The sequence below is a fragment of the Mustela lutreola genome, chromosome 10 (genome assembly GCF_030435805.1).
Source record: "Mustela lutreola isolate mMusLut2 chromosome 10, mMusLut2.pri, whole genome shotgun sequence".
Lineage (NCBI taxonomy): Eukaryota > Metazoa > Chordata > Mammalia > Carnivora > Mustelidae > Mustela > Mustela lutreola.
This window is the reverse complement of record NC_081299.1, coordinates 1,259,650-1,281,658: the sequence shown is the minus strand read 5'-3', so window position 1 is coordinate 1,281,658 and position 22,009 is coordinate 1,259,650. Positions and strand designations below refer to the sequence as shown.

Genomic DNA, 22,009 nt, shown 5'->3' with positions numbered 1-22,009 from the left:
TTCCCCCCCCATCCCCCCCCACCCCGAGCTCCCAGTTCCTGCGGCCCCACAGGCCTATACTCCAAAGGCCTTGCCAGGCGGCTGGAGACGGGTTCAACAGAGGCTGAGGTCCAGAGACACAAAGTAACCAGCCCAGAGTCACCTGGGAGTCCGTTGCCAAAGCCACCTTAGGGACCCTCTGTCTGCCACCAACACTGTCTGGATTCTTTCCTAAAGCGCCTAGTGCCCCTGAGGGAGACGCATCCCTCAAGGGTCTCCCAGCCATCAGAGGCTTCCCAAGGACGGGCCCTGAAACCCGTCCCGATCACAATCTGTACCCGCACTCCAGCTTCAGGAACCATTTCAGCTAGTTCTCTGCAAATGCCTGTAGACTCTCCGCTTTGCCAAAAGGCAGCCTCCTCCAGGCAGGCTGCCGTGCTTTCTGCTGCACTCTCTGCAGACCTCACCATCAGAGTGAGTGTCCTCCCCACCTGCAGGCAGGTGCACCATCCACCCTGCACTGGTGGCGCCTGGACAACAGGGTCCCCAACACCCCCATTTCCATGGGGCTCTCGCAGCCCACAATCCTTCGCTCCTAGAGAGCCGGGCTGGTGGGTCACACGCGCCTTGATGACAGCGGTACTCATGGACAGAGGCAGGTCTTTGGAGCCCCAGGACCCTCCTCTGCACTAGCTCACAGCACTGAACGTCAGCATCTGGCCAGCTCGCTGAAAGGGCAACAAAGACAACAGTCCAGACGTTTTGTGCTGGGCCAGCGGCCTTGGGGACTCTGGCTCAGGAGAACCCAGTGGCCCTCCAGCCGCGGGGACCACAGGGGCGGGCGGGGAGGGGCAGGCCCGGACGTCTCATTAGCATAATATATGCGCGGAGGGCGTTTAGCAGTCAAATATATGCGCATATATCTCCATAGATGATTAGGTTGGCCGGGCACATTCAAAATGGCGGAGTGTGGAGCGAGCGGCAGCGGGAGCAGCGGGGACAGCCTGGACAAGAGCATCACGCTGCCCCCCGACGAGATCTTCCGCAACCTGGAGAACGCCAAGCGCTTCGCCATTGACATTGGTAGCCGCGGGCGGGCGCCGGGAGTCGGGCGGCGCGCAGCGGGCGTGGGCGCCGGTGGCGGAGCCGGCGGGCCGGGGGCGGTGGCAAGGACGAAGGGCGGGGCGCGGGCCGCCGGCGCGCACAGCCTGTCGGACCTTGTAGTCCGCGGCCCGCCGGCGCCCGCGCTCGCCGTGGCGGCCGGACTACCATTCCCGGCAGGCGCTGCGCGGCCGCAGCGGGGCACGCCGGGGGTCGTAGTCCGGTGCAGAGAGGCGGGCGGCCCCGCAGCCCCGCGGTGGTCCATCTCCGTAGGGTCGGGCGCCGGGCGGGGCCTGTGCGGGCCGCGAGAGGGGCCCGGGGCCCGCCGTCTAGGGCCGCGCCGAGGGTGGACGGCGGCCAGGCTCGGGCCGCTGGAGTCCTCTGAGGGCTGCCCGCCCGGGCCCAGCCCGAGCCCTCCCGCGGCCGCCTCAGCTCCCGGACGGCTGACATTTGGCGGGAGTTCGGAGGACCTGGACGTGGACCCGGGGGCCCTGGCTGGCGGCCTTCAGAAGCTTCCTCGTGCCGCGCGGCCCGCGGCGGTGCCCCAGGGCCCCGCCCAGCCCCCGCCCCACCTTGCTGCGCCGGCCAGCCCCAGCCCCAGCCCCTGCCCCAGCCCCAGCCCCAGCCCCAGCCCCTGCCCCTGCCCCAGCCCCAGCCCCAGCCCCTGCCCCTGCCCCTGCCCCAGCCCCAGCCCCTGCCCCAGCCCCAGCCCCAGCCCCTGCCCCTGCCCCAGCCCCAGCCCCAGCCCCAGCCCCTGCCCCAGCCCCAGCCCCTGCCCCAGCCCCAGCCCCTGCCCCTGCCCCTGTCCCTGCCCCTGCCCCAGCCCCAGCCCCTGCCCCTTACCCCGCCCTGGCGCCCCCCACCTCCCAGCCGCCCCCGTCACGGCCGGTAGCGAAGTTGTTTCGGGTCCCCGGCTGTAAGCGGCCAGGTAGGCCTGGCTCCTGGGCAGCGCGCACTCTGCGGCCCCGCCCGGGTCCGCGCAGGGATGGAAGACCGTGTCCTGCTGCGGAGGACACCCGGAGCAGGCCAGGGCGGGCGCAGGCTCAGATCCTTGCGGTGGCCTCAGCTGGCTTGTGCCTGCCCGAAGCCGAGAGTGAGCGCTTGCCCGGCCCCAGCCACGGGTCACACGCTGACCTGTGGAAGCTGGGCAAGAGTGCTCCTCTCCTGGAAGGACTGGGGCGTCCTGGCAGCGCCGGGCGGCCCCTTGGAGCCGCGTGCATGGGATGCTTTTGCCACCCGCTGCTCCCCAGAGTTGCTCTACTGTCTGGGACTTGGGTGGGTGGGGGCGCGTCCTCCAGGAGGTGGGAGCCGTGGGGAGGCGGGGCTGGGTCCTGTATTCTCAGCCTGCAGATGCCCGGGGTGGTGAGCAGCGCTGCTGTGGGGCCCTGACCTGGTGGCAGGTGTGCCAAGGAGCCCATATGGAGCCCGGCACAGGAGGAGCATGGGAGCTGATGAAACGTCCTGCCAGGGTGCATGTTGGGCTGGCGAGGGGAAGCTTAGAGGCCCGGCTTGGGGGTTCCCAAGCCAGGCTTCCCGGGAGGCCCCTCAGGACTCTCCTCTGTGTGTCTTTGGAGACCCGCCCATGCCTCCAGGTGGCCGGGCCGTAGGGTGTGTGCCCTCGGGCATGCACCCGGTTTTGCAGCACGTATGCTGGGGTGCTGCTGCTTGGGAGCGAGTCGGCACTTAGCGTTTCTGAGGTGCAGCCAGAATTGGCTGGCCACGGGGTTTACCTTTGATCTTCTGTGTGGCCCCCAGGGGCAGGTTGTAGCCACAGGACGCAGGCAGTCCAGGAAGGTGTCCTCCGGCGCCAGCCCAGGCGGGGCTCCTGGGCAGAGGACACTCGGGATATTTTTAGTGTCCGTGTTCATTTCCCCTCTTGGGAGGTTCGCTGGGTCTCGGTCCCATGTCTGTGTTTCTCCAAAGGACACAGTCATTGTTCCAAAGGACAGACCTTGTGTGCGTTCCCAGGGCTGGTAGGAGGTCACCACTCGGGTGCGGGTCCTCAGCCCTGAGTGCACCAGTCACCGTGCGCGCCTATAGTCTGCTTTAAAAACAGGCTTCTCCCGCTTCCCCTGGCCTCTCCAGGCCTCTTGGTCCAGCAGAGCTCGGCTGCTCTGTGTCCTCGGCAGGCCTTTCTCTCTCGGACGCTCGTGTCAGCCGAGTGGGTTCCTCACTTGGAAAGCAGTGGGGACATTTTGTCAACACAGATTGGGGTGTCCCGCGCCCCTTGTTGCCCAAAATAGGAGGACAGGCCAAGAAGGCGGAGGAGAGGACAGCCCTGAGTCAGGCCCCGCGGGTCTGGGTGAGTGGGCAGGTCTTGGCTCAGGGGCTGGAGAAGGGACCCGAGGAGGCTGCTCCCACGGTCCGCTGCTCCTGGCTCTGGACTGGGGAGGCTGCGGTGCCCGCCAGCGAGCCCAGGGCTGCGTGCATGGCTCCTCTTAGGCTTGACGTGCCATGACCTGTGGCTGGGAGCTGGGTTGGCATTCGCTAAATCCAGAGGATCCTGAGAGCAGATGAGCTCTCGGCCCTGCCTGCCCCTGCCCCTGCTCTGCTCTGTGAGCTCAGCCCGGTTCAGGCTGACAGCCCTGCTCTGCACGTCCCCACTCACCTCCTAGACCCCTGACTCTTCCCTCCCGACGGGGTGTGGAGAGACGAGTCTGGGCTGCTGGGCATTGCCTCATGGGGGGCGCGTGGCGTGGGGCACACAGACCTGACTTCCCTCCCCCAAACCCCAACACTCATATTTGCTTGTGATTTAAAGTTCACCCAAAGAAGACACACCCTGAGACTGGGTTTCCGTGGCAGGGTGGAGGGGGCTCGTTTAGGGTCACTTTTTGAAAAGTCTCTCAAGGTGTATCTTCATCCCTTTGCGTTGCTGGTCTTTTTAGGAAACAGTTAATTCAGAGCGAAGGACGCTCTGGGCCAGGCGGGGATTGGGGGCGGGGAGGACGGATAAGGAAGCTTAAGACCAAGTTCTCCCTCTAAAGCCCACGGTCTGGGGATGAGGTAAGCCTGTGCCTGGGTGGCCTGAACAGGGCCCGCCAAGGGCAGGTCACTGCGGCCCTCGCAGGCCCGTCCACACTGCGGCGGGCTCCCCGCGCGTGCTCTCGGCAGCGGGTTTCTCTTCCCTGGGCCAGCTTCAGCCCCCAGATGTGTTTCTTGTATGTTCCCTTGGGATCCTGTCACAAAGCAGCGGTCGGAGATTAGCCTCAGCCTCCCCCTCACATAGGGCTCTGCCTCACCTGGGCCAGCCCACGGAGCCCGGCAGGTTTCGAAGCGGCTCTCAGCCCCGAGCCTCCCGAGCCGCCTCCTCCTCGTCCTCCCCGGCGGTCGTGCACGGACCCACTGGCCGCCTCACTCCGCACGCTCGGAAGTGACCGCCCAGGACGGCTTTTTAAGTGGCCCTGAAACGTGTTTCAGGCAAATAAAGCCTCTTCTGCTTCCCGATGCTGGGCTTCCCTGGGTGTTCACAAGGCCGGCCGGGAGGAGGAGACCCTGCCGCCCGCCGTGTGGCCGCCCCGCCCAGAGCCGTGAGAGGGCACGCTGGTGAAGCAGCCCCTCCTCTGCTCGCCCCCTCCGGAGGATACTTTTGTTACCGCTTCCCCCGAGCCATCACGGCCGGCGGGGTGCGGGTCAGTGAAAGCTGTGTACTCGCCAGCTTCCTCTGTCGGGTCATTTTCACAGTCGGAGTCTGAAACAGAGTTTTTCTGAACCACTCATGATCGCTGAGGCTTCCCGGAAACAGGACGCTTTCCTTCCTGCCCAGGACTGGATGCGGAGGGGTGGGGGACAGGCTCAGGCCTGGTGTGGTCTCAAAGACAGCGGAGTGTCTGGGTCTCCCGGTTCATCCCCTTCCTCTGCCCGGGGCCCTGCAGAGTGTCGGGCTCAAGTTACACCAAGTGCCTCACGCACAGGACAGTGTGGCAGAGGAGACGGTGCGCAGAAGAGCCTCGGGCCCTCCCGTCCGGCTCCTGACTTTGCCCGTCTGTGTCTCCCCTGCCAGGGGGCTCGCTGACCAAGCTGGCCTACTACTCCACCGTGCAGCACAAAGTGGCCAGAGTGCGGTCCTTCGACTACTCGGGCAAGGTGAGCCGCCTGGCGGGCTGGGTGGTCAGGCACCGCGGTGCCCCCTGCACGGTGCTCTCCCGGCCCCCCGCGCCCACCGCTCACCCCTTCGCTTAGCCTCCTGGATGTTCCTCATGTGAAAACCCCTCCCTGCTCCCTCGCTCACTCCCCTTCCACCAGGGACCCCAGCAGGAGCACCCGCTGCCTCTCCGGCTCCACCTCCCACCTGAACCCCCTAGAGAGCTGGGCCTGTTCAGGGCTCTCACGTCCACGTCCTTCCCTCCCCGAGGGCAGCACGCGCACCCAGACCCCCGCCCTCTACCCGCAGGACGCAGAGCAGGACCACGAGCCGCCCTACGAGGTCTCTGTGCAGGAGGAGGTCACTGCCCGGCTACACTTCGTCAAGTTCGAGAACACCTACATCGAAGCCTGCCTGGACTTCATCAAAGACCACCTCGTCAGCACGGAGACCAAGGTCATCCAGGCCACCGGGGGCGGGGCCTACAGGTTCAAGGACCTCATCGAAGAAAAGCTGCAGCTGAGGTTGGTGGGGGCCGCAGGGGCTGCAGGAGAGCAGGGGCTGCTGGCCTCGGGTCTCAGGGTCGGGCTCTGAAGGGGCAAGGGTCTGAGCTGGGCTGGCATCAGGCTTCTGTTGGCCGAAGCCGAGGATGGCCTGGGTGGCCGAGGAGAGGAGGGGGCCCTGCTCCTGCGGCGGCGCTCCCCGTCCTGCTGGGGCAGAGGTCCCTGACGTCTTCGCCCACGTGGGGAGTGAGGCTGGGGCCACGCGCGCAGCAGAGTTCCGGGTCTTCGGGTGCGTGCAGCTGGCCCGTCCAAAGCCATTTGCCGGGCAGAGGGGAAGGGGCCGGTCTGAGCTGTGTCCGGGGCGTGTCTGGGAGCCTTGCGTCCCTTGCGAGTGGGCGGCTGAGCGCAGCCAGGAGGGAGCCCTGGAGGGAGCCCGGGGCCGGCCCAGCCCGAGCCGCCGCGCACAGCAGAGGCGCTGTACCATCCAGGCTCTGTCCCTTGCAGAGTGGACAAGGAGGACGTGATGACATGCTTGATAAAAGGCTGCAACTTTGTGCTGAAGAACATCCCCCACGAGGCCTTTGTGTATCAGAAAGATTCCGACCCCGAGTTCCGATTCCAGACCAATCACCCCAACATCTTCCCGTATCTGCTGGTCAACATCGGCTCTGGAGTCTCTATTGTGAAGGTGACGCACGCTGTGGGGGTCGCACTTGTGGCCACCGGGCAGGGGTCGCTGTCTGCTGGAGCCGGCCGGGTGCGGGGGCGTGGCCACCTGGGGGGCGCCAGCGTGGGCTGTCGGGGGCACGGCAGGCGGCCAGGTGTGGCGCTCAGGAATGGAGTTTGCCGCAGCGTGGGGCCGGGCCCTGCTGACCGGCCTCCGGCACTGTGCGTGCAGGTGGAGACCGAGGACAGATTCGAGTGGGTCGGCGGCAGCTCCATCGGGGGCGGCACCTTCTGGGGACTTGGGGCTCTGCTCACCAAAACAAAGGTACTGCAGGGGCCGCAGAGAGATGCCGCGGGCTCTGCTCCGGGTCCTGGGTCCCAGACCATCTCAGGAGGGGAGTGGCAGCCGCGAGGCCCGAGGCTGGTGGCTGGGGGTCCGGCCAGGGACCCTGGGCCTCGTCCTGGCCGTGGTTCTTGGTTGCTGCAGGATGGCCATTCATACTGCCGGTGTCGTCCGGGGCAGGGGGCGGCCAGTGGAGCCCTGACTGCCTCTCCTACGCTCAGCTTGACCCCCTTCCCGAACTCCGGAGGGCCTCCTGGCCCACCACGTGCTGCTCCACGGGCTGCGGCAGCGCTGGCAGTTCCCGCAGCACCCCCCTTCTGGCCCCCGTCCCTGCAGAAGTTCGACGAGCTGCTGCACTTGGCCTCCAAGGGCCAGCACAGGAACGTGGACATGCTGGTGCAGGACATCTACGGCGGGGCCCACCAGACCCTGGGGCTGGGCGGCAGCCTCATCGCCAGCAGCTTCGGGAAGTCCGCCATGGCCGACAGAGGTACCTGCTCCCCACAATGCCCTCTGCGTGCCGCCAGCCCCCTCGCAGCCCGGCCCTGCCCAGCAGCGCCCACCTGTGCCTCCCCCAGAGTTCTCCAAGGAGGACATGGCCAAGAGTCTGCTGCACATGATCAGCAACGACATCGGGCAGCTCGCCTGCCTCTACGCCAGGCTGCATGGCCTGGACAGGGTGTACTTCGGCGGGTTCTTCATCCGCGGCCACCCCGTCACCATGCGCACCATCACCTACAGCATCAACTTCTTCTCCAAGGTGACCCCGCGGGCCCCTGGAGCTGCCGCTCCTCCCAACCCTCCCCGACGCTCACTAGCTCGCCCTCCTGCCCTCCCTGATGCTCTGGTGCCAGCCCTCCATGTCCTCAGAACCTGTCGACCAAAGGGCAGGGAGGCCCAGGGCAGGCTTTTCCCGGACCCCTGCCCCTTTGCCCTGGTGGGTTCCAGCACCAGGCGCCGTGGCCGTCTCAGAGTTGGTCACGGTGGCAGCGGTGGGCACGCGGCTGCCGTCTCCCCCGTGGATGAGCTGAGCTCGGGGACGTCCTTCATTCCCCGGGACACTCTGGGCTGGGCCTGCGAGTGGGGTGCTTGGGTGGGTGTTAATTTTGTGAAAGAAGCTAGTCACTCTCTGATTTCTCCAAATGCCAAGCTTTTAACTTCAGCCCTGAATGTGGTTTTGTGGACGAGTGCATCGCGGACTTTTCGGGAAGCCTCTGCCACATAGGGAGGTGGACGGTGGGCGGCGGGTCAGTTCCGAGCTGCCCAGACTCCCCCCGTGGCAGTGAGGCCAGCTCAGACAGGGTCTTGCTGTGGCAGGGGGAGGTCCAGGCGCTGTTTCTGAGACACGAGGGCTACCTGGGAGCCATCGGAGCGTTTCTTAAAGGAGCAGAACAAGACAGTGAGTCCAGCGGCCGGGGTGACGTCGCGTCCCAACAGTGCAGGGCACATGGGAGCAAGAAGCAGTGGAGGCTGTGGAAGTGGGTCTCTAACCTTCCCAGGAGGTGCCGGCCCACTGCCCTCACTCACCCTCTGGAGTCCAGCGCCTGCATGGTGGTCTCGGTGGGCCAGGCGGGGGTGGGGGCAGGAGCTGGCCCAGGGCAGACGGGGGCCGAGGCAGGGGCTGGCCCTCAGCAGCAGTCCTTCCTTCTTCCTGGGGGTCGTCTGTGCGTGATGAGGGCAAGGAACGCGCCTTGGCGGCCTGCCTGTTGAAGTCCACTTGGAGGGCATGATGGGGAGGCGGGCTGCTCTAAGATGCTTGGAAAGGTCCAAGTAATCGTACAAGGATTCAGTACTAGCGAGAGAGACCACGGTGCCACCGCCCCAGGCTCCCTTGGTGTTGTGGGGACCCTCCGTGGCGGTTGGGCCGTGCTGGGGTGTGGGCACAGAGTGGTACCCCCGGGGTGACCCCTGGTTTTCTCCCGTCCAGACCCTAACCAGTACAGCTGGGGAGAGAACTATGCAGGCAGCTCCGGGCTGATGAGCTCGTCCCCAGAGCTCTGCCCGACGCAGCGGGCCAGGAGCGGCACCGTAAGTGTGGGGTTCTTGGTGGGGTCAGGTTCCGAGACCCCCTGTCCTGGCCACTGACCAACCATGGACGATAAGAACAGGGGGGCTGGTTTCCCTCCTCAGGCCCCAGCAGTTCTGTGTTTTCCAAAAGTTCCACAGGAGCCCCAAGACCGTGCAGTGCAGGCCCCTGTTTGCAGGGAGCATACAGTGTGTGCTTCCGCGGTGCGGTGGGGCCACTGACAGCAGAACCAGGGTCAGCACCAACCCGGGCCCCTCCCGTAGACCACGTTCTCTGCCTGATGGTTTCAAACCTGCGGAGGCACAGAGTCTCTTGCCCTGGGAAGCTTCCTACCCATTGCTCGACCCCCAGCTGGGGAGACACCTGTGTGACTGGGCAGGGGCTCCTCCGTCCTGCTGAGCGGGCAAAGAGGGTTTCCCACCAGGACCAGTATCAGCCGGACACAGGACGCTGCCACTGTGGCCCGTACTGGGGAACTCACAGGCTTACTGAGGACGCCCCCCCACTGGCTTGTCACTCTTGTAAGTCTCTGAGCACTTGGCAGAGCTCAGGCGCCGGCCAGAGAGCCAGCTGGGGGAGTCCGGGCGGCCAGTCTGGGCACACGGGTCAGATTGCCTCCTTCAGGACCGGACTGCTGGCTTGTCGGATGCAACACTGGTTTTCAGTTGTAGACGCAGGTTCTCTCATAAGTCGGCGTAAGCACCGTAAGAACACGGGATCTAATCATGAGTTCCCCACGAGAACCCCTCCCAGGGCCCCGTGTGCCGGCCCGGCCGTGCCCGTAGGTGGCAGGTGTAGGGTCTCTGCATCTTTGACCCCCGCTTCTGGTCTGTGGAGGCGCGACGTGGATTCCTGCCTCAGGGATCGCAGAGCCCAACGGACACGTGAGCGAGGAGGGCGAGTGTCGAGCTGGCGTGCGTGCCGGCTTGCTCCGCGCCTCACGCACCCGTCCTGCCGGGTCTCCGTGCGGCCTGCAAGGCAGGGGCAGAGGCTCCCTTCACACACGGGTGTGCAGAGCCTACACAAGGCAAAGCTGAGGTGTGAGCTGCTTGTCGGCCGGACGGGGTGCCCCGAACACCGGGCCGAGGCCCCGGAGATGGGCGACCGTCCACTTTCCTTCATTGCCTGGCAATGCACCAGCTGTTTCCTGGCTGAGCGCCCTGTGATTCAGGCACCCCGAGAGCCAGGGTGCCCCAGGTGCAGGCACCCAGCTCAGAGCACGCCTGCCTTTTGCCCTCCCGGCTTGCTGGTCTGGCCGCGGGCAGACGAGAGCGGAGTCGGGTGCGCGGCCACAAGCAGGGAGAGGGCTGCCAGGCTCATGCCGAGTGAGGTGTGAGCACGTCTCCGGGGACCAGGGCTGGTGTGACACCAGCCTCGTCTGAGCAACATAAAACTTAAAAGTGGCCGAGGGACGGCTCCTCCGGAAATGGCCGGAGCATGTGCTTATGGCTGGTGGTCCTAGGTAGCACGTCGGGCGGGGAGGGGTCCTACCCCTCGGCGTAGCCAGGGAGTTGGTTCTGGACACAGCATGCGTGGAGGGCACCCGTGCTGTGGAGAGAAAGGAGCCAGCGTGGGAGCCTGGACTGCCGGCCCCACGGGGTCCCTGTGGCCTTGCTGTGGGTATGGTACCACGGGAGTCACGGAACAAGGGCCGGCTGGGCAGAGAGGGGACCATGCCCGTGGGGGCTGGAGTGGCAGAGACGGAGCCAGAAGTGCAGCCAGCGTGTGTGGGGAGAGCAGCACATGCTGGTGCAGGTGTCCCCGACCACAGGGCCACCCCGTCGCAGGAGCACCAGCACAGTCACTGGGAGGGACGTGGCCTCGGTGGGGTTGGGCGGACTCAGGATCCAGGGAGCCTGGCTCTGGGCGCTGAGGCCGGGAAGGGCTGTAAGGTGGGCGGGCGGGCCCGGGAAGAAGGGGCCTGTCCGCCCCGTCCTCGTGCGCTCCCCCGAGGAGCTGCTGCTCAGACTGGCCCGAGGGGTCTCGGTCTTCCGGGACCGCACGGCTGACGCGCGTGTCGCCTCTCCCCCTCCCAGTTTGACTTGCTGGAGATGGACCGGCTGGAGCGGCCGCTGGTCAACCTGCCCCTCCTTCTGGACCCTTCTTCCTACGTGCCTGACACGGTCGACCTGACGGACGACGCACCAGCCCGCAAGTACTGGCTCACCTGCTTCGAGGAGGCCCTGGACGGGGTGAGGGCTCGGGGCGGACCGGCCGCCCCCGGGGACGAGAGACGGGCATCTCTGGAAACCGTGGGGCTTCCGAGGAGCAGCGACAGTTGTGGGGGGGTTGGTCGGTGGCTGTGGGGTCTGAGTCGGACTTTGAGATTTGATTCCTGTTCCTTGGGTGTAGGTGCGACCCCGTGGGCTTCGTGGGTCCGAAGCACCTGGGGCCGTGCCAGGTCACCGCGCTGGTCCTGTGTTTGGGCAGAGGCACGCGGTTGACGCGGGGTCGGGGGCGACGGCGGTGGGACTCCAGGCCCGGGTGGGTTGCGTCTCAGGCCTTCCCGGCCCCTGCGAACGTCCTTTTCAGTCCTCACAGGCCTCCAGGCTCTGTCCTCTGAGTGAGGGGCCTCCAGGCTGGGACCTCGCATGGCCTCCTAGGATGGTCCCAGGCCACCTGTCCCCCCCCAACCTCCGGTGCCGCAGGAGCTCATCCCAGCTGATGTGGCTCTGATCCCCGGGTGGGGGCCAGCGGTGACCCCATTCCCACCCCACAGGGGAGAGCCCGGGACCCCAATCTCCAGCGGCCGTGGGCCTGTGTGTGGGGATATGCTCGGACCACGGCCCTGGCCACACAGAGGCCGGGGCCTTGCTAAGCGGCCTGTGCCCGGCAGGTGGTGAAACGTGCCGTGGCCAGCCAGCCGGGCTCAGCAGATGCGGCCGAGAGGGCCGAGAAGTTCCGGCAAAAGTACTGGGGCAAACTGCAGACGCTGCGGCATCAGCCGTTGTGAGTGTCCGCGCCGGGCTCCGGTAGCCACCCTGGGCACCGTGTGCCTCTGCCTGGCCTCCCCGCGCACCTGCTCCGCAGCTGCTTTGCCGCGAGGACGCTCTCCGGGGGCCGAGGCGGCGGCCGGGGGGAGGCCGTATACTTGGTGGCCGACCCCCTGAGCTGCCTTCTTCCACCTTTTCCCCAGCGCCTACGGGACCCTGACCGTGCGCAGCCTGTTGGACACGAGGGAGCACTGTTTGAACGAGTTCAACTTCCCAGACCCCTACTCCAAAGTGAGTGCCGCCCCCCTGCGTGGGGTTGGTGCCTGCGAGGGGGGTGCGGGCAGCAGGGGGCAGGGGTACAGCCTGGCCTGGCCTGGCCTGCCTGGTGCGAGCACTGGGTGGTCTCTCGGTGGGCGGTGCCTGTCTCTGGCCTGGTGGGGTCGGCGTCTGGCCTCAGGGTTGGCGTTTGTGGACAGCAGTCCTGCTTTCGCAGGTGACAAGCCGCCCGAGCCCACCAGCCGGCTGAGAGGTACCAGCCTCCTCAGACCATTGTGCCCAGGAGGCCATGTGCCCGGGGATGGCGGCCAGGGCTCCAAACCAGCGCCGCATACCCCACCTCCTGCCTCCCTTGCCCTCAGACGGACTATCTGGGGATAGGGCGTGGGGTACCTGCGAGGGTCTGAGTCTCCCACCATAGCCCATCTCTGCCCTGCCTGGGGACACGGCACAAGCTCCTCGTGGCCGTGTCTGAGTGTGCACCCCGAGGCTGTGGCTGAGTGTGCGCCCCGCGGCCATGACTGAGTGTTGGCCCCGCGGCTGTGGCTGAGTGTGAGCCCCGCGGCCGTGTCTGAGTGCGCCCGCGCGGCCGTGACTGAATGTGCGCCTGCGGCCGTGTGAGTGTGCGCCTGCAGCCGTGGCTGAGTGTTGGCCCCGCGGCCGTGGCTGAGTGTGCGCCCCGCGGCCGTGTCTGAGTGTTGGCCCCGCGGCCGTGGCTGAGTGTTGGCCCCGCGGCCGTGACTGAATGTGCGCCTGCGGCCGTGTGAGTGTGCGCCCCGCGGCCGTGGCTGAGTGTTGGCCCCGCGGCTGTGGCTGAGTGTGCGCCCGCGGCCGCGCTGTTCTCAGTCAGTAGCTGTCAGCATCCAGGGTTGCCGGAACGCCTGTGACAGCTGGGCGTCCGTTCCCTCAGGGCGGCCTCGTGGGGACATCCACAGCGGGGCGCCCTCCCTCTGCCTGGTCCTCTGAGGGCCCGAGGGAGGCAGGGCCGTGCCTTCACGCCAACCAGCGACTCGCCTTTCCCCGCAGGTCAAGCAGAAGGAAAACGGAGTGGCGCTAAAGTGTTTCCCGAGGGTGATCCGCTGTCTGGACGCCTTGGGCTGGGAGGAGAGGCAGCTGGCCCTGGTGAAGGGGTTGCTGGCGGGGAACGTCTTCGACTGGGGAGCGAAAGCCGTCTCCGAGTAGGTGCCGCTGCCTTCACGGCCCCTCCACGCTTCAGCCCTGCCCCTGCCTGCTCACTCCATCTCGGGCTCAGGGCCACGGCCCGTCCTGTCCCCCTCGGCCACGTGCGCTGCCCCAGCTCGGTCCCTGCGGAGGTGGCATGAGGGATGGGGTCCCGGTGCCCTGGCCCCAGGAGTGGGTGGCGGATTTCCTTCCTGGCTGCCCCGAGCCTGTTCAGAGCAGGCACGTGGAGGGCTGGGCTGTGGGTTTGGGGCGTGATGTTTTCAGATGTAGAAACCCAGATCTGGGCTTTGCACATTACGGTGGGAATCCAACTATACTTAACAGTTGAAACTGGGAGACGGAGGTGCTTTTTGAAGGAGCTCGCAGACGCGGGTGGGAGCAGGTGGCCCAGGGGCCCCGAGGGAGCGGCACCCCCAGCCCAGGCCTGGGCCTCTTCCCTTGCTGGATGCTTGGTCTCCTGCCTGGTGTCCTGTCCTTGCCCTCGCCGGGTCTACGCTGAGAAGCGCCCTCATGCCCTCCTTACCCTTGTCACTAGCTGTCCCTTTGAGTAACATGTCGGGGCGTGTGCCGGGCGAGGCCGGGGCTGACCCAGCGCCTTGCCGGAAGCTGGCACACACTCGGGACCCTCCCCACCTCCCCCCGCCCCCAGCTCCCCCCCACGCCCCGCGTCCTGGAGCTCGTCCAGACCGCCACTGCTCTGGGGCCTGTGAGACTTGCGCGCTCCAGATCCTAGCGGGCTCAGCCCGTTTGGGCTCCACGGTGAATGCGGAAGCTGAGGTTGGGGTTTTTGTGACTTGTTTTCTCCGCCGTGCAGCGTTCTCGAGTCTGACCCCCAGTTTGGCTTCGAGGAAGCGAAGATGAAGCTGCAAGGTAGGGGCTCCCGTCCGCGCTGGGACTTCGCCCTGCAGGGGAGGGAAGGAGCGAGGGCACGGCTGCGGGAGGGGAGCGGGCCTGCCGGGGCCGGGGGCTGACTGGCTCCGTGTCCCACAGAGCGGCCGTGGCTCGTGGACTCCTACAGCAAGTGGCTTCAGAGGCTGAAGGTACACACCACCGCCCCTGCCTCTGCCCCAGGGCCGGGCCGGGCTCTCGAGGCCCCGGAGGAGGGGGATGGGCACAGGACGGGGCACGGGGCCACTCCAGGGCGGTGCACCGAGGGCCCCCCCCCCCCCCCCCGGAGGCGGACGCCGCGGCCCCGCTCCCCCAGCCACTGCCCCCTGCAGGCTCTGCTGGTTAGGTCGGTGGCCGCGGCTCAGAGGTCATTGGGGACACGGTTCCGGAAGAGCCACAGGCGCGTCCCGCCCCCCGCACCCCAGCACCTGCGGGAGCCAGCAGCCCTCGGCCTCGGCCCGCGGGGAACGTGGAGCGCGCAGGGTCTGCAGCGCTTGGGCGCGCCTGTTCCCGACTGAGCGTCCTGGTTTTGTCTTGCAGGGGCCCCCTCACAAATGTGCCTTAATTTTCGCAGATAACAGTGGAGTAGACGTCATTTTGGGAGTCTTCCCCTTTGTCAGGGAGCTTCTCTCTAGAGGGACGGAGGTGAGCGTCCGGGCCGCGGCGGGATCCCTGCCCTGGGCCCGCCCCTCGCAGTGGGGTTGGCGCCATCGTGGCCTCTGTGGGGCAGGCAGGTTCGGGTGAGGCTCCTCACGCCACGGACCTCGGGTCAGCCCGACCACAGTGTTCTGGGGCCGTCTTCGTCCCGACCCAGGAGCCAGCCCTCCTGGAGCCAGCGAGCAGTGAGAGGTCGTCGGGGTCGTGCCGCTCAGCCGGCAGCCCCGGGTGGGTGGGCAGACACGCGCTGGCTCGGCGCCGGGCGGCGGCCGAGGTCCGTACAAAGCTCGGGGCATCCCGCCGCAGGTCATCCTGGCGTGCAACTCGGGACCTGCCTTGAACGACGTCACCTACTGCGAGTCCCTCATTGTGGCCGAGCGCATCGCGGCCATGGACCCCGTCGTCCAGTAAGCTAGCCAGGAGCCCAGGGTCTGCGTGGAGAGGTGGGGGCACGGCGGGAGGGGTGCCGACCGGTCCCTGTGCTCTGCAGCTCGGCGCTCAGGGAGGAGAGGCTGCTGCTGACGCAGACGGGCTCCAGCTCCCCGTGTCTGGACCTCAGGTACCCCGAGGCACCTCTGTGCCCGCCCCTGGCCTCCCTGTGTGCCACAGAAGGCAGCAGCCCCTCGGTGGGGCCCCGGGCGGACGGGCCCCGTCTGGTGAGAGAGGCAGACACCCCCGAGGCTCCTTGGCGCTGATGACCGGGTCACCGCACTGGTGTTTCAGGCCCTGGGGATCCTAGAGCAGGAGAACCGGGCGCTGGGAGCCGGCTGGGCCAGAACAGTTCCCGGGGCTGACCTGCTCCCTTTCCAGGGCCGCTGTCAACCAGGAAAGAGGATTTCATCATGGAGAGAAGCGGCGTCAGGCCCAGGGGTGGGGGCGCTCCAGGCATCCCTGTCAGTTACTGCCCTTTAGGGACACAGGGCATGGTGTCTCCCGGGGGACAGCTCAGTGCAGGAGTAAGGCGCCACCATTCCCCCCCCTCACAGCCCCCTCCCTCCCCACAGCCGCCTGGACAAGGGACTGGCCGTGCTGGTGCGGGAGCGAGGCGCGGACCTGGTGGTGATCGAGGGCATGGGCCGGGCCGTCCACACCAACTACCACGCGGCCCTGCGCTGCGAGAGCCTCAAGCTGGCCGTCATCAAGAACTCCTGGCTGGCCGAGCGGCTGGGCGGCCGGCTCTTCAGTGTCATCTTCAAGTACGAGGTTCCGGCCGAGTGAGGCGCCGGCCCCACCGGGCAGCTCTGCTCTGCGCTTGTCAGGGACGTGCTCCGACCGCGGCAGGGAAACCGAGTTCCAAGCAGAGCATTCGTGTCGTGCACCTGGGACAGGAGCAGGGGCCAGGCGTGGCCGGGCGCGAGCATGCGCCGTCGGGTCTCTGTGATGCTGCCTCGTTCGTGCTGGGAGACGCAACTTGTCCAGTGAGACATGCGTATTGGAATATATTTAACTGTGAAATAATCTTTTATACACACACGTGTACAGATGTAAATCCGCGCTCATGTCTCCAGCAGGTCAGCGGGAGCTCGGGGCGCCCAGAGAGAGCCCGCGGTGTCGTCCGGCCGTGCCGGGTGCTCTCAAGACAGCGGGCCCCATGAGCCCCGCCCTGGGTGGCCGCGAGCAGGGTCTTCCCTCCGCTTACTGCTGGAGCACCTGATCCTATGTGGGCTGTGGGCCGCGGCTGTCCGGTGACTCCCTGTGTCCTTGGCAGTCCTGTCACCAGCACGTCTGTCAGGGAGGGCCGTCCTGTGAGTCCGCAGCCCCACCGCACCCAAGACGGACTGGGGGGCCAGGCCGGGCTGGGCCACGCTCCTGACTGCAGGCGGCAGCCACAGGAGGGTCTTCAGGGGCTCTTGGGCTTGGTGGCCGCACACACTCCTGCTCAGACCCGACCTCATCACGGGGCTGTACGCCCAAGCCCAGAGCCCTGTCTCCGGCCCTCAGAGGGCTGCGCACTGCCCCTTCCCGCAGGGCGTGGGCCCGAGGCACGGCTGCTGCCGCAGGACTATGCCCACATGCACGCGGATGCGCTCGGCTGAGTCACCTGGCAGCCGGCCTCAGGAGGCGGCCAGCCCTGTCCCCGATGCTGCAGCTCCTGCCAGGGGCCCTGGCCACTCCTGCACCTTCCTTCCAGGCCCCCGGTGAGCCACGCATGCATCAACCCTAGCCCCACGGGCTCGTGGCTGCTTGTGCCAGGCCGGGTCTGTGCCCCCAGTGGCAGCCATTCCCAGGGTCCCTAGGCCAGGCTGGCCCAGCAGGGGTTCCCGTGAACCCCCACCATCCACAAGCATCCTGCCACCTCAGCCCACCACAGTCTGGCCTGCATCTCCCCAGCCGACACCCCTGCACGGTTCAGCGGGCTGTGGCCCCCTTTGTATGGCCTCCCTGGCCCCTTGGCCTGATGGCCCTCTGCCCCCTGCTTCCTGGTGCAGGGAGAGCCCAGCACGGATGCCCAGGAGGCCCAAAAAGTCTGGCCAGAGCCTGGGTCAGCCCAACACCCCCACAGGTTCTTCCATCTGCCCAACTTTGCCGTCAGGGGCTGCGGTGCCCCAGCCCTGGCATCAGCTGGGCAGAGCCGTGCAGGCAAGACCCGCCCTGCTGCCAGGCACCCTCTGGGACAGACCCAGCCTCCCCAGGTGTGGTGGCAGGCGGCTCCCAACCAGGGCCAGATGGGAATCGGCCCTGCTTCTCAGCTCCAGGAGCCCCAGCAGCCAGCCTGGCCCAGAAGCCCCTGGCTGATGCCCCCAGGTGCCCTCTTCCAACACACCCCAGATTCTAGGGACCCTGGAGGCCAGGCACACCTCCTAAATGCTCTCCGTTGGGGCTCCTCTTGGTCTCGGGGCACCGCTTCCCATGGAAGTGTTCCCCGTACCTGAGAAGGGGTGTGGTGGGTTCGGGGGGTTGTGGGGCCAGCAGGCACCCTCCACCTGGCCTTCGCTAAGACTGGGCGAGTGGCTGGCACAGGCCCCTGGAGTCTGCAGAGGGGACACCTCGAGGGAGACCGTGCCCACCCACCAGCACCCAGCCTCGTGTCGGTGCCCACCTTCTCGCCAGCCCTATCGGGAAGACAGCAGGGCCTATCCTGGTAGTCGGACACGAGACCTCGCTGGCTGGACCCACCACCTGCTGCATAACAGGCACTCTCGTGGCAAAGGCCTTGGGTGGCCCACATGGCTCCCGTGGAGGTCAGATGCCAGAGGCCGGGCTGGGGGCCAAGCCCAGACACAGACCCTCTGGTGTCCTGGCTGTCGTCCTGCCACTCCAGGGGAGGGGTAGTGTATGCATTTAGCCAGTTGGGGGTCCTCTGGCTTGGAGTCCCTGCCCAGGGCCAAGGTTGCTCCCTCCCCCCACACACAGGAGTGGGACCAGCAGGCTGGGAGGGAGCAGGGGCTGCATCCTGGAGGCTGCAGGGGTCCGCGAGCCTCTGTGGAAAGGGGTCGGGGTGTCCTCACACGGACTCCGGCCCAGGGACTGTGGCAGTGGTCACAGGGCACGGGGGTGGCCCCACTACCAGCGAGCAGGAAAGTGTTTATTGGAGTTGTGTCCGCGAGTCTGGGGTCTAAAGTGTCCCGTACAAAGGGGGCTTTGTGCAGAACAAGCAAAGCGCCGTCAGGCAGGGAGTGGGCACAGGACGAGCCTGGGAGCCCACACACAGCCGTGCCCCGCGCTGTGGAGACGCAGGTACGACGCAGAAAGGACTGGGCACCATCTTAATGTGGGAGAAGCTTCGTCTCTAAACACTTAAATACTTGTCATATATATCTTAACATCATGAAAAATCCGCCCCGACCGCAAGCAGGCTCCCTTCCTCCCTGGGGAGAGGTGGGGGCTGAGGGTCGGGGCTTCCACGGGACCACAGTGCAGGGCCAGGGGGCGGGGGGGAGGGACTGGGGACCTCACACCCTGGGGAGCCCGTCAGAGTCTGAGCAGGAGCCCAGTGGCAGGGGCAGGCACGTCCCCACAGCCCCCCGGGCCCCCGGAGCAGGCACCCTCGGGGGTGCCCCGCTCCTCCCCTGGGGGTCCCCTCGGGCCCTGCAGCCGCTGCTGCCGTTCCTGGGCCTGCCGTTCCTGGGCCTGCCGGGCCCTGCTGGCGATGGCGCGCACGCGGCTCTGGCTGCGGGAGGAGGAGCGCCGCAGGAAGCCGGGGGGACCAGGCGCCCCTTCCCCCACGGCAGTCAGGCTTGTGGGCGAGGTGATGTCGCCCGCCTGCTGGAAGCCCGTGAGCCAGCGCAGCTGCTCCGTCAGGGCGTCCCGCCGCACCCCCTGCCCTGCCCGCCCCTCCCTTGCCAGTCCCAGGCTCCGGCCCAGGACCCCCACTTGGGGGGCGAAGTCGTCAGCAGTCAGGTCCCCCAGGCTCTTGGACTTGGCAGCCGCAGGGCAGTCCCAGAGGCCCGCCAGGGGGAGGCGACTCCAGGGGGGCCTGGGGGCCAGGGGACGCGGCGAAAGCTCTTCCAGTGAGGCAGGCAGCTGGCCGGCAGCCCGCAGGTTGGGGCTGGACTTGCTCTTGGTCACGGCTGACAGGTCCAGGCGGGCAGCTGTGGCCGAGCAGGGCCGCAGGGGCAGCCGTCCGGCTAGAGCCCCTGCGCCGCTCTCACGGCCACGGCCCAGGCCCGGCAGGGAGAGGTCGATGACCGTGTCGCTGGACGACACACTAGAGGATGAGGACACGCTGTCGCGATGGCCCCCTGGCTCCAGCCGCCGCCACAGCCGGTCTCCACTCGTGGCGTCCGAGTACACGGTGGGGCAGGGCCCAGCCAGGGGCCGCCGTCCACCCAGGAGCTCCGAGGGCACCTGCCCCTCACTCATGGCCTTTCTGACCATCTGGCTGCTCGGGGTCCCCTTGCACGCCCCCCCGGGGCCCCCGCCATTGTACACCCTCCGCCGGCCTTCTAGGGCCGGCTCCGTGTCCCCTCTGCTCCGGGTCCTGGGCTGGAAGGGCATGGAAGCTCCCAGAGCTACCGCTGCGGGGCTCGCCACTTTGGCGCCGGGTCCCGAGGCGCACAGGGCCCCTCCCGGAGAGGGGCTGGGGGGGGCAGCCACCAGAGGTGGGGGGCCAGGACCCAGGGATGGCTCCTCGGCAATGGTTTCCAGGCCACACAGGGAGGAGCCCGTCCTCGGCATGGAGAAGGGGCGGGTATCTGTGGGTAAGAGGAGAGGAGCGTGTTGGGCACGTCCCCCGTGGACGGGGCCTGCAGGGCCCTCAGCGGCCAGGCCCCTCCCTGTGCACACGGCTGCCCCCACCCGGCCCTCCGGCTCTGCTGCTGCTGGGGCTGGGGGAGCAGAGGGTCTGTGCCCACGGGCAGGGTCCACAGGGCCCCCTGGCAGGCCAGGGCTGGGAACGGCACAGGGCACACAGGCTGGGCCCCATTACCTGGCACGCGGCTGCTCTCAGTCCCTAACTATAGAGGCAGCGTGGGGACAGAAAGGAGAACAGGCTGGTCAGCGTGTGGGTGCGACTGGCAGGTGGACAGACAAACAGCGAGGCTGGGCGGGGTGCAAGGAGGGACCGGGGTCTGGGGGTGGGGGACAGGCTCGGCTTCCAGCCCCTCCCAAGGCTGAGGTTCCCTGATGAGGTGCCCTCGGGCTGTTGTCTGTCACAACCCAGCTCAGCTCAATTCAGGCCATAAAGCAACGCCCAGGGCCGAGGGGTGGGTGCCGTCTCCTCCACCCCCTGCAAACACGGGGAACCTGGGCACCCTCAGCTGTCTCGGGGCGTCAGGGGCCGCCTTGCAGAGCATCACCGACACACTCCAGGCTTCCCAGAGGACTGCGGTGCAGGGCCAGGGGCCGAACAACTGCAGCCTGGCCCTGGGGGGAGAGGGTGGGGGGACAGGAAGCTGCCCCCAGCTCTTAGCAAAAGCGCCAGCAGAGGGCAGGGCCGGCCAGCAAAGTAGGGCAGCGGGGGCTGCCGGCCGGGGACATCGGGTCAGCGCGCGCCGCAGCTGGAGTCAGACCCGCTCTCACTGAGGGGCTCGTGGGGAGTCTCTGAGGGCAAGAGGGGGTTGGTACCATCAGCTGGGGAAGGGGTGCGGGGGGCGGCAGGGGACGCCCAGGCAAGCCAGCGGAGCAAAGGAGAAGCAGCCAGACGAGCACACAGAGGCAGGTTCTGAACACAGAAGCACAGGGAGGGTGCCCGGCCCGGGCCATGCCGAAGGGGGCGTGGGGGCGGCACAGAGGACGCCGGCCAGGAGCGTCTGGTCTTACCGGTGGACAGCATGGAGGAATTACTCCTAATCTCCTCCAGCTTTTGAACGAACAAGGCATTCATCTCCCTCTGCAGGGCCCCTGCCTGCCTGCGGGCGCCCTCAGGCCAGTGGGGGAACACCTTGGGACTGCCCAGGCCGCTGGAGTCCGTGGACACAGAGCCGCCTCCCGGACCTTGCCGCAGGGCCCCTCTGCCTCTCCCCGGGCCGGCACAAGGAGCCCCCAGCGAGTCCGCCCTGGCCCGGGGCTGCTGGCTGATGGCCTCTTGTGTGGCCGGGGACCCGGGGCTTGGCAGACGTCCCCGCCGCAGGCCCTCGGCGTCCTCACCGGCGCAGGAGCCCACCACACACTTCATGCAGGTGGCGGCCATCCCGGCAGGCCCGGGGCCCTCAGGGGCACAAGGGGGCGGCTCCTGGCCCAGATTCTGGGGCATCGGGCTCTTCCCCACCGGCGCCTTACCTCGGGGGCTGCGGCTGCCGGGCTCCTCGGGGGCAGGGGCCTCCAGGGTGGGGCCGGGGCTGGGAGCAGCCACGTCACGGACCTCCCCCTCAGAGCCTGTGTCCTGCGTGCCCAGGACCAGCTCCGGGAAGGCCTTGCGGCCCGGCTTCTGACTCTTGGTCGGGGCGCTGGCCGTGCGCCGCAGGAGCCTCTGGCTAACGGAGGGCCGAGGTGGGGGCCGCCCAGCAGCATGACTGTCCAGTGACCCGGGCTTTGGGCCTCTGAGAAACAGGCCTTTTAGGCCCAGAGCCTGCTTGACCTGCAAGAGAAGGAGCCCACATAGCCGGCAGCCAGGCCCCGGGGACCAGGGACTCCCAGCTCGCTGCTGCAGCCCAAGGGCCAGCGTGTCAGGCTTGTGCCGCTCACAGCTGCGGGTGGGGAAGCGTGTCCCCAGGGCACCCCTGCCAGGGACAGCAGCTGCTATGGCCTCTGTACAGACCGGGGATGCTGCCTTCCTTGAATGCAGGGGGAGGGTCTGAGGGTCTCAGGACAGGTGGACCCTGTGAGGGCTTGAAGGAGGAGGCCCCCGGGCTGCCCAGACAGGGACCTTGAACCGTGGCTCCTGTGCCCACCAGGTACCCCTCACAGGTTCCCAAAGCCCCCGGCTCCAGCCGAGCAGGCTGGCACAGGGCGCCCAGGGGTGCTGGCAGGGAGAGAGAGAGGAGAGAAAAC

At 67.5% G+C, this 22,009-nt stretch overlaps 2 protein-coding genes across 3 annotated transcripts in view; one reads left to right on the top strand and one right to left on the bottom strand.

The window, feature by feature from the left end:
- The first annotated feature begins 903 nt into the window (after positions 1–903).
- Positions 904–16,109, top strand: PANK4 (pantothenate kinase 4 (inactive)). 2 transcript variants are annotated; one of them, XM_059135813.1, is made up of 19 exons: positions 904–1,062; positions 5,084–5,166; positions 5,474–5,688; positions 6,172–6,355; positions 6,566–6,658; positions 7,013–7,166; positions 7,255–7,436; positions 7,994–8,075; positions 8,604–8,704; positions 10,739–10,894; positions 11,539–11,651; positions 11,839–11,926; positions 12,938–13,089; positions 13,908–13,963; positions 14,084–14,133; positions 14,522–14,626; positions 14,945–15,045; positions 15,129–15,197; positions 15,643–16,109. In XM_059135813.1, the coding sequence occupies exons 1-19, from the start codon at positions 939–941 to the stop codon at positions 15,854–15,856; spliced, it is 2,322 nt and encodes a 773-aa protein (XP_058991796.1). In that variant the 5' UTR covers positions 904–938; the 3' UTR covers positions 15,857–16,109. The 2 variants fall into 2 exon arrangements, 1 of the variants encoding a protein (XP_058991796.1); XR_009345070.1 differs by lacking the exons at positions 15,129–15,197; positions 15,643–16,109 and having other exon boundaries at positions 14,556–14,626.
- A 2,024-nt stretch (positions 16,110–18,133) lies between these two features.
- The window catches only part of PLCH2 (phospholipase C eta 2), a 64,731-nt gene continuing 60,855 nt past the window's right edge, over positions 18,134–22,009 (bottom strand). The window contains exons 22-23 of the mRNA XM_059135814.1: positions 21,299–21,596; positions 18,134–19,773 (exon numbers count right to left, since the gene is read on the bottom strand). Coding sequence (XP_058991797.1) covers positions 18,551–19,773; positions 21,299–21,596 — 1,521 coding nt within the window. The 3' untranslated portion in view covers positions 18,134–18,550. The remainder of the gene's footprint in view (positions 19,774–21,298; positions 21,597–22,009) is intronic.

What these genes read in the sequence shown, in the direction of transcription:
- PANK4 (XM_059135813.1), top strand. Translation starts at nt 939, where the DNA reads ATGGCGGAGTGTGGAGCGAGCGGCAGCGGGAGCAGCGGGGACAGCCTG. An exon ending in CCTTCGACTACTCGGGCAAG is followed by an intron (nt 5,167 to 5,473) that starts GTGAGCCGCCTG and finishes CTCTACCCGCAG; the next exon opens with GACGCAGAGCAGGACCACGA. An exon ending in AGTGGCTTCAGAGGCTGAAG is followed by an intron (nt 14,134 to 14,521) that starts GTACACACCACC and finishes TTTGTCTTGCAG; the next exon opens with GGGCCCCCTCACAAATGTGC.